Source organism: Xiphophorus couchianus, chromosome 12 (genome assembly GCF_001444195.1).
Source record: "Xiphophorus couchianus chromosome 12, X_couchianus-1.0, whole genome shotgun sequence".
NCBI lineage: Eukaryota > Metazoa > Chordata > Actinopteri > Cyprinodontiformes > Poeciliidae > Xiphophorus > Xiphophorus couchianus.
The window spans coordinates 91125-107258 of record NC_040239.1 but is presented as its reverse complement, the minus strand read 5'-3'; the positions used below and the strand labels follow the sequence as shown (position 1 = coordinate 107258).

Here is a 16134-nt window from a genome sequence, read left to right as displayed (position 1 = left end):
GTGCCCCCTAGGGGGGGTGCAGTGCCAATGCAGGGGGTAGGGGGTGCGGTATGGATGAATGAAAAAAAAAAAACAGTTACACAAAAGTGTTTCACTGTAAAGATGGTTTATAGTTTGTTTTGTTGCAACTTGAAGTGTGAAACAAACTTCAGTGGAGTTTGAAAATAAATTATGTGTATAGGTTTATGTCTGGTTGAATGATGTGTGTCCAGTTGATTTTGTTTTCTTTTTTGGGGGGAATTTTATTGTAATCCATAGGGGGGCCCAGAAAATCTTTGGGAACCACTGTATTAGTATAAGTTAAGTATTTGTATGCATTACGATATGTTTTTGTAAAAAAGGATATTAGAACATAACCTTTGGGTACAAAATTCAAGAGTGTATTTTAGTAATATTGCTGATAAAATTAAATAAGTCCTGTTAGTGTGCGGATGCAAATTGCCACCTTGCACATAAGGCCTTAATTCCCACTCTTTAAATTCTTCTTCTTGAATATTAGGTAAATAACTGGGTGGATCCATCCTTCTCTGATACATCTGCCAAGAGCGAGGACAAACAAATTTGGGGCTTTCAATCTGAAGAGAGGAGATCTAGAAAATGGAAAGAAGACCAAAATGGTTCTCTTTGGATGATGAAATCAAATGAAAGAGGTCCAGATGAACCATGGGTTGACAAGTATTCACCTTGTTCACAGGTAATCTTCAGCACTTGGGGCAATTACAAGTGGGTGCACTGCTTTAATGTGATGAAAACATATTTAGGGTTTCCCCCAGAAAACTTGCTAAGCCTAGTGATCGGGGTGCCGAGGCGCTCCACTGTGTTTGTATTAAAAGATGTTAAGTTGACAGGAAATGTAAAAATATTACTGGGTAATTATATGTTATGGTAAAAAATCGCCAGTGAAACGCTATTTAAACCCACAACTAGTCTTAAAAACAACAAATCAAAAAACACAATTAAAATGAATATCAATTATTTGCACTTCTTTTTAATCCAAATGAAGTCAGCAACTCCATCAGGCCCCCAGGGATTCAGGGGCCCATAAATGCTAATATTTTAATACAGACCACAGATACAACAGTAACATTTGTTTATTGAGATGATTAATGCTGCTAAATTTGATTTAATAGTTTCAGCATACATAAATTAAAAGATTTTAAATGATTTATTATTTAAATGTAAGATTTAAAGGATCTGGCGAGTTTACTTTGTAAAAGTTCAAAGAACAATATTTGTAGTTGGATTGTTTTGTTACCATAGCAACAATCTGATGGTCTGAGTTTAATCTTTGAGTTTGAGGCCTCATACAGACTTGGACTGGCCCTGTATGATGAGTTAAATTCTCTGCACTGTGCAGAGATGCGCCACAAACAAGAGGTTTAATTTAATGATGCTAATGTAGCTTGATATGGTTTGATGCTTAGTGTAACCCGAAAAATTATACTAAATACAATAATATAAAACCAGCGTGATGCATGACTACGAGGAGAGCGCGAAAGCTCCTCTCCGGGCTGAACCTGCATGATGAGGTTAGCTCTGGTTTGTTAACCACTAACGCTCCGACCAACCGGGAACAAAGACATAAACTTTACAGGGAAGACAGCCACACGCTGCGCAGCGTGTTGAGATGTAAACGCCACATAATTTTTCGTTCACAAATATAAATCATTCTCACCGCTCGCTCAGGTCTGAAAGTGCGACTACAAGTTATTCCTGCGGTTCACATAGAGCTACTCAACCAGAGCTAACACAGTGGGGTTTAAACTTATACCTTGATGTGGAGTTTGTCATAGAAAAAATAATTCCACCCAGGGGGTTGACGTAAACATCCATACAGGTCAGCCTGTGTCCAGTTTGAGTGAAAGGAGGCGCGCGCAATCCGCACCGAGGTGAACTAAAGATCAAGCAGCAGCAGCGCATGAGACAACGCACAGAGGCGCCAGCTGTGTGATTGGTCCACTCTCCCAATTTTAAATGTATAAAATGTAAACTTAGATTTTAGGAATAAATTAGTTCCGCCAGTGAAACGCTCAGAGCAACAGAGATGATTTTGGATTATTAAATTTTCTAAAAACAAAGACAAGCAACGCTTGGCTTTGCAGGGGGGCTAGTAAAGCATGGTGGGCTTATAATACACTGGGGGAAACCCTGCTTAAAACTTATTTTATTGTTGTTGCACAAAGACGACAGTGAAATTGGCAACAAAATGTCATCGAGATAGCTAGATGGATTGAAACTTTATTAATCCCTTTGGTATGTTTCTTTAGGATACTTGGAATCTACATTTCCCACACAGCACTCTTAGGTATACATCAAATGGTTAAAAACATTCCTTTAAAAAAAAAATATATATATATATATATATATATATATATCTTATAGTCCCTCTGTTGTCCACCAACCCAATGAGGAGTTGAAGAGTTTAATTGCACGAGGGACAAAGGAGTTCTTCAGTCTGTTAGTCCTGCACTTTGGAAGAAGCAGTCTCTCACTGAACCCACTTTTCTGACTTTCCAAATGACAGGAAAGCCAGTCATGGAATGGCTGGTGTTGTCCATATTAGCCAGGAGTTTCTGCAGTGTTCTCTGCCACTGTTGCCAGAGAGTCCAGCCTTGTACCGACCATCCTGATTTGTTTCTTCACCCTAGAAAGGTCTGCCTTAGAGATACTGCCACCACCAGCACACCACAGCATATGACAAGATGTTGGCAACAACAAACTGATAAAACAATCCCAACAACTGATTGTAAAATCTCAGCCTCCTCAGATAGTACATCCTGGTCTGGGGCTTCTTATTAGAGCTGCTTTGTGTTGCTTGGCCATTCCAGCTTGTTGTCCAGCCACAGGATGACGGTATGACTGTACCTGCTGGCAAAGAGGAGGATGCACTGGGGGAGAGTAGTATAATGGTTAGCCATTATACTATTGAAAGTTATTCAATTCATTTGCTCTATTTTTACCTCCTCTCTCTGTGCTAGGCCAAGCTTTGTGCTCTGTAATGGTTCTGAAACCATCCCAGACATTACTCAGACAGTTTTCCCTCAACTTGTGCTCCACCTTCCTCCTGTAACAGTCTTTTGCCTCCCTCAGACAACATTTCACATCCCTCTGTATTGCCTTTATCTTCTCCTTGCCTTTACTCCTGAAGGTAGCCTTCTTCTGGTTGAGGACAGTTTTAAGTCCTTGTGTCAACCTGGTGTTTTACGTACACCAGGCTGTGGTCTAACTTTCCCAGTGGGGGAAGGGCAACAGCCTTATATGCGTCCTTTACATTAATGTACAGTAAATCAATTATCCTGTTTATTCTGGTGGAGCAGTTGGCAACCTGGTGAAAAGCAGCCAGAGTGGAATCCAGGGTGACATGATTAAAATCTCCAGATATTATGTCGCATTTGAAGTTGTGCTGTGACACGTTTATTCTTTGACAGACAGCAGCTGGCTCTGCCCTCATAGGGATGGAAACCCAGATGGAGGTCACATGACTGAACTTCATTAGTTCTCTCTTGGTAAATAATATAGAAGGAAACTTGCTTCCAAGAGATCAATGTCTGGACTGCAAAGACAATACTTTCACAGTAACATCTTATGGATGACATAATCTGTCATTCACAAACACTGCTAATCCACCTCCCTTCTCCTGCTGCTCTTTAAATCTGTCTGCTCATATAATCAAAACCTGGAAGAGAGATGTTGGAGTCGGGAATATGATCCTGTAGCCATGTGTCCATAAAACACAATTCACTGCATTCCTTATACTCTTCCTGAGTCCTTGTCAAGGCTTGAAGTTCTTCCATCTTGTTAGCTAACAATTTCACGTTGCCCATTACGGTGGATGGTACAGATGGTTTGATCTTCCCTCTTCTCTCTCTCCTCTTTGCTCCTGCTCTGCATCCACGATGCCTCCATTTCAACTCCTGTGGGATTTCTGGCTTCAGTTGCTGAAGAGGATCCTTGTCCCTTCTGAAATCCACCACCATCTTCATGTTCTTCTTCACGTTGATCCAGAGGTTATTTTCTCTGTGCCACTGCATCAGGTGTTCCACCTCGTATACGTTTTTGGACTCATTGCTGTTCATGATGTGTCCCATTACTGCTGTGTCATCGGCAAACTTCACTATATGACAGCTGGGGTGTTTTGCTGAGCAGTCATATATCAGCAGAGTGAAGAGGAGGGGGCTCAGCACGCAGCCCTGCGCTGAGCCAGTGCTAAGGGTGATGGAGGAGGAGATGTTGTTGTGGAGGTCTGTAGGTATCCAGTTCCCCTGTGTTGGACTTGGTCCAAGAGAGGAGAGCTTCTGCACCAGGGTTTGGGGGATGATGGTTTTGAAGGTAAAAGAGAAATTCAGGAAGAGTAGACGGATGTAAAAAATGTAGCTTTCCAGGTAGGTGAGGACTGTGTGGAGCAACGATGAAATGGCATCAGCAATTTAGCGATTTTTCCTGTAGGCATACTGATGGGGGTCCACAGAGACGTTGATGAAATCCTTGATGTGGGCCATGACTAGCCTATTGAAGCACCTCATGACTACCGATAGAAATGCTTTTGGTTGGTGTGTGACTTTGGCCCTCACAATGCCTGCAGTCAGTTCTGTCCTCATGTCCCAGAGTGCTGATGCCTTACCTGTCCTGAACACTTCATAACTAACTTTCAGCAGAGCTCTCACCTCAGCATTCAGCCAGGGTTTCTGGTTTGGGTAATGGTTTACCGTCTTGGTAGTGGTGACATCATCAGCATACTTAGAGATGAAGCCCAGGACAGAGGAAGTGTATTCTGTTCTCCACTGAAAACAACTCTGGAGCACACAGGCTGCATCCCTGGGCCACACAGTAACCGTCTTCTTAGTTGGCCTAATCCGTCACATCAGCGGATGATATGTTGGCACCAGCAGGATGGTGCCAGTTGCCTGCTGGTTGAGAGACCCCATCTAGGCCACTCTGATGTGGTCGGAGAGGCCAAGATGAGGGCGAGGAAGATCTTTGTATGCACCATGATGTTAGTGAGCACACAATCCAGATTGTTGTCTCCCCATGTGGGGAAAGGAGACATGTTGGTAAAAACTGAGCAGAATGTCAGTCAGTTTCACATTAATAAAGTTCCCCGCAACCACATAAAACCCTTCTGAGTCTTTTATCTGCAGTGAGCTAATAGTGTCAAACATATCCTTTGATGCTTCGTTAGCATGAGCACCCTGCGGGATGTAAACAATGGTGACAAACACTGCAGGAAGCTCCACTGATAGTACGGTCGACATTTCACTGTCATAATTTCTCAGAGCTCGGAATAACTGAAGACCATTGATTTGGCATGTTAAACAACAACATGCCAAAGACAAACAATAAAAAACAGATGTTCTTTTCTCTTAAGCAAAGAACAGCAAAAAAAACTGTGTTTTCACAGAGTTCTTCATCTCTGTGAAAACACTTAGCCAGCCTCAGATGTAACAAATCCACTTTGTTATCCAGTGAGTGGACATCAGCCAGAAAGAGAGTTGTTATCGGTGGCTTCCTAGCTTTCCTAGTAGAAATACTGCCAAGAATCTCAAATTAAAAGAAAGTAATTATTAGAAAAATAAAAGGGATATTTCTATCCTTTATTGCATTGCTGAACTATTAACATATATAGTGTATTTATGAGATTATATTCAGTATGCTTCTGGAATAATTCAGCACAAACATCATAAATGAGAAATTAAATGTCTCTCATATAACATAGCTTTGTCTTTGTACAGGGTGAACTTGCTGTCCACAAAAAGAAGACTGAGGAAGTTGAGAAATGGATGAGAACCCACACAAAAGCAACCAAGGTAACTAAAATGATATGTAATATTAGGGATAACAAGATAGTGAATATATGTTTATCAGCTGCAGCACAGACACAGAGCCATGCATTGGGCAGTGTGTGAGAGATGTAAAGGCAAACGCCACAGGTAATCCTTTGTTCACAAAGATATCTCATTCTCATGAAACGCTCAACACACACCTCTGAAAGCGCAACTGCAGGTTATATTTGCGGTTGTGTCATATTTGTTATATCAGGCTCTGATGCATTCGACAATTTCAAACTCGGATACGGTTAAAATAAGTAAGAAGTTTATTTGCAGCAGCAGGAACAGACAGGACAAATGATGGTAGGAGATGAGGACCAGAAAGTGTTTGCACTGATGGAGTAAAAGGTGAGTGAATAAATAAGGCGACTGGGTGGGAGATCAATAAGTGGGCACAAGGGAGGTGGATCTTACTGTTGGCCAAGATGAGGGAAATCCAAGGAGGGTCTTCTATCCCCTCAGACCAAGACTGCGAGCGGGGGAGCGATATGAGGATGGTGTTCTCTGAATGATGTCTTCATGCATGAGTGAGAGTGGAGGGCGGCAGGCTGGTGAGCAGGTTGTTAAGGATCCGGAGCAGAAGAATCAGGATAGTGAGCAGGGAGCGAAGGAGGGTAGATCAAGACGAGCCAGGAGGGACGGGAATGACTTTGGTAAAACAAGACCAGGGAGAACCAGCATTGGTTCTGACAAATATCGGGCCGAGAACAAGGATTTTGAGTACACAACAGGAAAGAGGAATCACACAATCAATCAATCAATCAATCAGTAAAATTCTTTTGTGTAGCATATTTCAGCATCAAGACATTTCAAAGTGCTTTACATCATAAAAATACAAAATCATAGAACACACAGTCAAATATTGAAATGTTACATTTTGTCAAATGCCATCATTACACATCAGATTATTGATTGTTTCATTGATTATATTTGAAAAGCAACTCTAAACAGGTGGGTTTTTAGTCTAGATTTAAAGGAAGTCAGTGTTTCAGCTGTTTAGCAGTTTTCTGGAAGTTTGTTCCAGATTTGTGGTGCATAGAAGCTGAATGCTGCTTCTCCATGTTTGGTTCTGGAAGACCTGAGATGTCTGGAAGGTTGATACAACAACAGCAGATCTTCAATGTATTGTCAACATGGATGTTGAAATCTCCCACAATTATTATTATTTAATTATTTTATAATTATTTTTGTCAGAAACATAACATCAGTATTATACTCAGTGATAAAGTCATTTACTAATAGACCTTTAGCTGATAATAATCTTATGTTTAAAAGAGCCAATTTAAGTGACTTGGTGGCAGATAGCTTCTGAATTTCCAGTTGCTTTAGACAGGAGATGAGACTGAGGTTTGAATTGAAACAGCTATATTTTGTATTTCTGTTTTTTGTCATTTTTCTTTTAGTGATTCAGACAGGTACTGTCCTCTTTTGCAATGCCTGGGGGGGCAGACACATTCTGGAGAAAAACAAGTGTTTTGGACAAAATGTCTGGGTTTCAGACCTTAGAAACGCAGAGTGGTGGATCCTCTGGGGAGTCAGAGCCAGGTGGCTTAAATGAACTAAAGTCTGCTGTGTGAGCACTAAGAATACAAGTACTGAGAAGAACTTGTTGGTTCATTCCATCTCTAAATTTGAGAAGCTCAGGTCCTGAGAAGACATTTCTTCAGAGGTGTCTTGTGACTTCATTGAAGTAGCGGGAAGGCGGAAGAGGGGACAGACCATTTGATCTGACTCCAGTTGATGTTTTGTCAGTTTTTTGGAATAATTTGTTCCTGATATGCGGAGGGTTGCATCCTAATCAGATGTCCTTGAGCCTGTTCTTCTGCAGGATCACGTTGTTCTTGTGATAAAATGAAAAAGATTTCCAGTGAGTAGCTTTATCCCATGTTTATTAAGATTGCGTCCGCCTCTTCCAAGAAGGTGAAAGCGCTGCCAATACATCCAGAGGTTATCAATGAAGGTCACTGAGCTTGCAGAGCAGGTTTTAATCAGCCAGTTGTGGCAATCTGAATTATTTTTTGTCTCCCCATCGAGTTGATGGAATCTGACCAGTGAGAAATAACTTCATTTTTAGATTTCCAATAGTGTTCAGAAGAGTGCTAAAGTCCTTTTTCAGAATCTCTGATCTTAGCTTTGCCAGATTATTAGCACCAACATGTGCAACTAGAGTTTCAATATCCATTCGATCAGTGGTGAGAGAGAGTGTTTTTTTGTTAAAGGACATCACTCTTGTTTTCTTGGCATTGCAAAAATGACTGATTCCATTTACTGTCTCATCTCTGACAATGAGCACTTTTGGCATACCTTTTGTTTTCCTGGTAGTCGCTTTGGGGGGTTGATGTATTGATCTTGCTCCATACCTGTTGTTGTTTGACGGCAAGATTTCCCAGAGAGGTTCCTGCTGAATTGCAGAAAATCTGTTTTTCAGTGGGATTCCCACAGAGTGGGAGCTGCTTGTTTATTTTTCTTTAGTGGAGCAGGTGTTGAAGTTGAAGGTGGGTTTTGGCTCACAGCTGATTCGTCTAGGTTAGAGGTTCTCCCTGTTAGTCGCCTTCAAATGGGAGACTTTTTTCCGGCTTAGTTCCCAGAGAGTTCCACGGTGAGCTATTTGGTGCAAGGCTCATGACCTCACCGTTGATTTGAGGAAGAGTTGCTTTACTTTCACAGGCAGGATTTATGTAAAAGTTCACCTCCAGCTGTTGAATCTTCATTTCTATTGACTGAAGTTGTCATATAATACTGATCTGGTCATTGTTTTGAGTCATTTGTAGAGTTGAACCTGGGTTGACCTCTGCAGATTGGAGCTAATGTCCCCAGGGTCGGCCAGAGGCATCTTCCCCTGATTCAGCTTGGAAGTGGAAAAAGTAGAGTTAAAGTTCAAAGTAAAAAAATCCCATAGTCCTTCAGTTGGAAGTAATCCAGTTATGATGTCGACAATGTAAGTATAATTATGAAAACTGTGACTTTAAAATAACTCATAGGCAAAGTTATTAGTATGGACTAGAGAGAGCAGGATGAGCTGTTCCTCCTTCAGCTGACAGAGGATGCAGTTGAATCCGCCACAGGAATCCAGCGCATATTTAAAGGCACCTCCTGATTAGTCTGATGACCTGCAGCTGGAGCTACATCTGACTGACTCACCCTGTAAGAGAAAAGGTAGGACACACACAGCACTCAGCTCAGTGGATTCGACAGGTTCACATTGAGCTGCACAAGCAGAGCAAACACTGTGGCTTTTAAACTTAACTTCTACTTTGATTAAGAATTCTCCCAAAAAAACATGAGTCCCCACAGGGGTTCGATATAAATGCCAATACAGATGAGCTATGTGTCCTGTTTGAGTGACAGGAGGTGCGTGCCGAGGTAAACTTCAGAGACTCAGCCGTGGCAGTGCACTAGGCAACTAACGCGTAGAGATGCTGATGGTGTGATTGGTGTGCTCTCCTGACTTCGTGCCCTGTTCAGTACATCAAGTAAAAGATCCATATTTCAGGAACAATTCTGAACACCTAGCCTGGCGGGGGTGCAAGTAAAGCCTGATGACCCGCTATGCTTTTAATACTCTTTGGGACATCTTCCTTCATATCGGACAGAGGGCTAACCTCTGGGCCTTCAGCTTCCTTCAGGAGCAAAAGCTTGTAGTGGCTTGCTTCTTTTAAATTTTCACACTTGTGATTCACAATAATAAACATAGAGATGTTTATGGGGAATACTACAATTTAGTTGGAAGGTTTGTGCATTTATATAAATATTACTATTTTTTGTGTTCCAGGGTGGTATTTTGATACTGACAGGACCATCGGGCTCTGGAAAAACTGCGACGGTTCAAGTTCTGTCTACAAAGTTAGGTGTCAGAGTTCAGGAATGGACTAACCCTGCAAGTGCAGAACCGTACTTGAGCAGTTTGTCTGGTGAGGAATAAGCACACAGTTTTAAGATTAATAAGAAGGGTTTGATTGCTCTACTGTTAATACGATTTTGTCTATTGAGAAGGGCTTAGTCATTTCTCTCTTTAAAAGAAAACAATGAAATAAGTCTTAACAATTAGATATTTTAAAAAATATATATTTCTCTTACACCATTTTATATCATTTTATATATTTATCGTATTCTTTATGAACCAAAAATTTTGGTTGAATAAAAATTTTTTAAATCTCTGCCAGAGGTATAAATAAATATGTTCTTAACTATCTAACTTACACATTTTTCTGACTGATGACTTTGTTCTGAGTGCCATGCTTTGGTTCTGCTATGGCTCTTTGTCTCTGCAGCCACTTGATTTTTTGTTCAATACTTTCAATGTTCAATACTATTAATACTTTATTGAATAACAGCTCCTTGTAGTGGATGTTTTTCAATCAAGCACGGATGGTTTATTTAATAAATATGGCATTCTGAATGACTGCAGTATTTATGCATTAATCCTTTTACATAATATTTATGAAGCAATTGCTGATCTTTTAATCCACACATTGGTGGTTTGCAGATTAGACAATACTAGTATATCAAGGTGGTCTTTAAAAAAAAACACACAGAGTATGAGCCCGTCTTTTGGGAATGATTCTGCTCTGCCAGCAAAATGCTCAACACAACAAGGACACTTGTAATCCAGCTTATATAAAAACAAAGAAAAAATTATTTTTAGCCCTGTGGGATGGGGGCAAGTACAGTCTGGCTTATAATACATTTTGGGAAACCCTGACGGACCAAACCCTGACGGACCAAACCCTGCCCTTTTCCTCCTCCGTTTGAAAGCTAGTGAGCTCAAAAGCTGGAGGAGACACTTTCCCTTTGTTAGGAGTTTTTCATCTCTCATAACTAGTTTCGATCATGAGCATCTAACACACCAGACTAGTCTAAAAAGATTTCGAAAAGACTCGGAGTACCCGCTTCACAAAATGGTTTCAGTAGATTTTCCCAAAGCCTCAGAGCCACCACCTCAAAATATGGCAGTAGAAAAAAGGTTTTCGCTACTTTGTATGAAAAGTTTTCACTAGTGCATATGAAAGGTAGAGCTTTTCAGCAGTGAATATGAACCATTTTCACTACTTTGCAAATCTGTATAACCTACTGATTTGCCTTTCAGTAGGTTATATGAAAAGCAAATCTTTTCATATAGGCTTTCAGAATATATGAAGGAGTTTAATTTCTTGCGTGTATGGATGCTAATTCTAAATAATATCCATGGTAGCATGCGTTTGCTTTGTACTGTGACGCTGGTTCTAAGAACAGTTCATCTTTCTCCTGCAGAATGGAGATCACAAGGCTTGTCTTGTAGCTCTCAGTTGGCACAATTTCAGGAGTTTCTTCTGAGAGTTAACAAGTACAAATGCCTGAAAATGAAAGGTGAAAGAGGTGCTGCAGAGATAAAGCTCATCCTGGTGGAGGTATGTACAGTATCTTCAACTTGCTTCAGGTTGTCTGTTTCTACTTTGTTTTAGTATTCTTTGACACAGTGCGAGATTTTGAAAGTAGGTGTTAGGCAAACTTTAACAATGACAATAATTTCAAAGTAAAATAAGCATTCTATAAAGTTAAAATTTTTTAGTGGGTTTTGTTTTCTCAATTTCAGATCAGCAGTAATTGGGAAATTGAAACACTTATTACACTTTCCAATCTAAAGCACACAAAGCTTAAAAGAGGATGGGTGGGACAAGTCTGTTACTCGTCATTTCTGTCAAGCAACAGATGAGTATCAATATTAATAAATAAGAACACAGTGTTTCCCCTAAAAAGGTTTAAGAATATTGAAATACTGTGTGTCATGGTTTTACATATATACTAATTAACAGACCCAATATTGGGTCCTGCAGCACTTCTGCTAACAAGATCAATCTAAGCATATGCTATACAATAATCAATATAGGCATATTGCATATCTATGTAAAGAGCAAAAGCTCATCTAAATGATAACAAAATTTTCTACCTTAACACCCAGCTCAGTACTAAGCATTTTTTATTTTTTTAAAATATAATTAGGCTCTAATTAGATGCTAATGACTCACACCCAGACTCTGCTGTTTCCAACAATACCAGAATCACCATGCTATGTGCAAAACTCACTGAACCACCAGCCTAAGACAAAAAAACAGCTAATTTCACAAAGCTGAAAACATAAATTCAGTCCTACCTTTTTTGTGTCGAGGTCATAATCCATGTTAGAGTAAATATTTCCACTCTGGTACTGTAATCTATTGTCCTTGTGTCACACTGATGTGATTTCTCACTATTTTCAACTTTTCTGTCTCCATGGATACTGCCTATATACTCAAACACTTCTTTTGTTAGCACACAGCTGGAGCAATGAATGATGTTGCTATGGGATTTTGTAATCTCCCTAATTCTATTGGCTGTTAGATGTGTCAGTCATCCAAATCAACCAATGGGCTGCAGAAAATCTGCCCTGTAGGTTTGGTTTTCCGACTCAATGCTCAATGCTTTTATAACCAGAGTGCCCAGGACTGTGCTTTTTAGTAGTAATTCACTCTTATATTGTTTAAAAAATCGGTTATTAATTGCAAATAATATTTACAGCAAGATATAGGTTGGGGGGAAAAAAGTAAATAAATGAGAAAAAGAGAGAGAAAATTGTAATTGCTCTCATGGTGCCAAAATGTCCAAAAATGGCACATTTGGAATACCTTTCTAAAATGTCTATGCTTAATTTTTTTTTGGAATGAAATTTGGTCCAGTAATTGGTCACCTGTATTGTGAATAGCTAGAGGTTCTGGGTTTCCACTTAATGCTTTTAAGGAAAATCCACGTTGTCGTAAGGGGAATATCGGGGCAACATTTTTTAAATGGTGCCACATGACCTAGGCTTTAGCAAGCACACCAACATGCAGAAGACTTGTCTGACGGTTCACCTTGCTAGGTAGCTACATTAGGATCTTATTTTATTTTTTCTACCCCCAAAACTCGTGCAATATTTTCAAATTGGATCCTCATTATTAAATAAAATAAAAAATAAAAATAAACATAAGTTAATTAATTTTCTATTGTATCTGGTTTACATATGTCTAAGTACATCCATACACACTCACTCATATGTGTTAGCCTCAATTTACATATACACAATGGTGCTGTTTCTCACCCATATTTCTATATCTTGAGATTGACCTCCTTATGTTTCCTTTTAAATTCTATTAAATTTTGACTTTGCTTTAACTCTCTTAACTTACTCCATAATTTTACACCATGAATTTAAATACAAAATCTCTTTCTTGTTGTGCGTATATTATGGCTAATTACGTTTGAGTAAGCCCTTAAGTTATATCCTACTTCTCTTTCAAAAAATATGCTCTGTACGTTCTCAGGTAGCAGTTTATTTGATGTCTTAAACATAATTTGAGCAATTTTAAATTCCACCAGATCTTCAAATTTAAGAATTCTAGATTTTAAGAATAATGGGTTTGTGTGCTCATAATAACCAACATTATGGAGGATTCCAATGGCTGATTGCTGTAGGATACTTAGTGGTTATAAAGAGCTTTTGTAATTAATTCCCCACACTTCTGAACAATATGTTAAATATGGCAAAATCAGAGCGCTATATAGAATATTAAGTGATTTATTATTTATTATTCAGCTTTAGCCAAGACTAATATGCTACTACTTAGTTTGTTCTGTAAATGTTTAATACAGGGCCGTGCAGAGACCTTTGGAGGGGCAGGGGCTCAAAGTTAAAAAGGGGCACATTGAACAAGATTTTAAAACATTGTACAACATAGCAACAACCTATGCTAATCAAGAATGTAATATTTAATCAGATCATACTATCATTGTAATCATGTCGGGACAATGCAAAGCAAATGTAGTCTATGTTTTCCCCAATAGGTATAATCTTGCTCTTTCTGCTGCTGACAGAGCTGGAGGGCTGTGTTGATCTGAGACTGTAGTTTTGTTTGGTTTGTTTCCCAAAATATCTTTATTGGAATTTTAGCAGTTTAGACAAACAGCTTGAACATTTTGCAAAGTATGACAGCAGTAGTAGTAATAGTAGTACTGTACAAGTCAAAAATAAAATACAAACAAAAAAACAAGAAAATGCCTCTCACAAGCCTGCTTCTAATGCAACCCATCACATAATCCACAAATCATCTTTATATTGAGATATTAAATTCAACAGTGTAGGTCCTCTGATAGAATTGTCTTTGGGAACTGCAGTTAACATGTTCTTCAGTCACTTGTACTGCCATCCGAGACGTTCAGGTCCTTGATATACATAATGAAGGGATTCCAGATGAACTCAAACAAATCCTGTTTGCCCTTTAATGCATATGTAATCTTTTCCAGAGGGACGGCAGATAACATCTGCTGCAGCCATTGGTTAATATTTTATTTAATGCATTCAGCTGAGAAAAAAATAGTACATTTAGGATTTAATTAGGAAGTTTGTAAAAGTGCAAAGAATCATCTTTACAGTTTGATTGTTGTGTTGTCATGGTTACAATATGGTGTAATTTTTGTGTGTGAGCTGCACAAATACATCACAGCAGGAATCTACCTGGAGTCTCCCGGTAGGCCCTATGCCAGTCCCCTGATGCTTTTGGGACATCTTGATTTATTTCATTGTGGGATGTTTGGCTTTCGCTGCAGTCCAAATAGTTGGTACAGTAGTTTTGCTGATGTTTGTGTGATATTTTGTGAGCTCCAAATGCTATAAGCCAAATCTTTTCATTAGCAGTTTAGGGTTAGGGTAGGGTTAGGCTATTCACAACCGCTCACCTCCAGGCCAGGACCCGTCAGCAGGGGTGTGAACCGCCTGGTAGTAATGTTAAGGTGAAGCAGAGAGCGAACAGTGAGCTGGCGGTACCAGGCGGTACCGGGGCTTTGAAGTGCGTTGTTGTGACAGACACAGTACCGTTTCTCTATATCAGGATATCTGATTCTGACCCACAGCGATGGGACCGACTCAGGCTGCCTGCAGCGAACTGGGCATTTAGTCCAGCACTGGGGCAGCCTGATAAAATTAAAGTCAGAAGTTTTCTCTGCAGCTAAATCATCTGTGTTGGGGGGATTGGAGGGGGCTTTCCAGCTATTACAAGGACAATTACAAAAATAAACAGAAACAGTTTTTCTAACTTCCACACCAGACCTACGGTTTTATTCACAAGCAAGTCTATGTTTTTTTTAAAAAAAAAGTTCTTGCCCATAATTTGATAGTTAGAGGGCTCAGTTCTGCCCCCTCCTCCTCACCATGGCTCCGGTGTCTGAACAACATGGAGCCAGAGAAACTGAGAATCCTCAGTCATTTTTAGACTGAAAGCAGCCAGACTGATTTATTTTGCTAAATTGTTATATTTAGCTAAATATTACTGTTGAGGTGCACAAGCAGGCTTCCTGCCTATCTATTTATTTAGATAAATAAATAAGAAAATTAAGAAAGAAAAAAAACTCAAAAAGGGCAATGGGGACATCAAGTATTAAAGGGGCGGGGGCTCCTCCCACCCCACTTTGCTTATGTCATTTATATACAAATTAAATCAAACTTGTCCCAGTTCTGACCCTTGAGGTTCCCCACACACAATCTCCAGACAATCAGATTCAATATCTCCAATCTTCACAAATTGTTTTCTGCTCTTTAAATAAATCCTCATCCAGTTCAAAATTACTCCCCGAATTCCATAATGTTCTAATTTCTTAATTTATTGTATCAAAAGCTTTCTTTAGATCTATGAATACCCCTAAAGCTAATTTCTTACTATCTGTTGTATTGGTAATGTCTTTTATTAAGTCAGTTACAATTAGTGATGTTGACCGATTTGCTCTGAATTCGTATTGATCACTGTTGAGTCGTGCATGTTTGTCTATTTTTAGTCTCTTAAAAAGTTTTTCTAGAATTTTAGAGAATTGAGGGAGAAGAGAAACAGGCCCTTAATTTGTGAAGAGGTGATTATTGCCAGTTTTATACATTGGTTTAATCTTTGCTATTTTCATTTTGTTGGGAAATTGTCCCATTTGGAATAATAAATTACAAATGTAAGTTAATGGTTTAGAGATCCCCTCAACTACCCTTTTAGTTGTTTTCATGTCTAGATCATCACTGTCAGTGGATGCTTTACTTTTATATTTATTCATAATATCAGTGATTTTGTTGTATGGAGTTAAGATGAATTGAACTTGTATTATTCTCAACATAATTTAGATGAGTGGCTGTTTTTATCTCAGGTGTTTTTTCTGCTAAGTGAGGTCCTATATTCACAAAATAACTATTGAATTTATTTACAACGTTCTTTATATTGGTAATATTCTGGTCATTATCTAAAAAATACTGCGGATAATTGTTACTGTTGGAAGTTTTCCTGAT

The 16134-nt window shown here is 39.2% G+C and overlaps 1 protein-coding gene across 6 annotated transcripts in view; it reads left to right on the top strand.

Annotated features, from left to right (window-relative positions):
* rad17 (RAD17 checkpoint clamp loader component) overlaps positions 1 to 16134 on the top strand; it is a 53456-nt gene that overhangs the window by 6261 nt on the left and 31061 nt on the right. For all 6 annotated transcript variants that reach the window (XR_003597682.1, XR_003597681.1, XM_028034946.1 and 3 more), the window contains exons 4-7: positions 500 to 694; positions 5730 to 5804; positions 9598 to 9736; positions 11076 to 11212. Coding sequence is in view for 4 of the 6 variants with exons in the window: in XM_028034946.1 (XP_027890747.1) it covers positions 500 to 694; positions 5730 to 5804; positions 9598 to 9736; positions 11076 to 11212 (546 nt within the window). In the remaining 2 variants the exon portion in view is untranslated. The remainder of the gene's footprint in view (positions 1 to 499; positions 695 to 5729; positions 5805 to 9597; positions 9737 to 11075; positions 11213 to 16134) is intronic.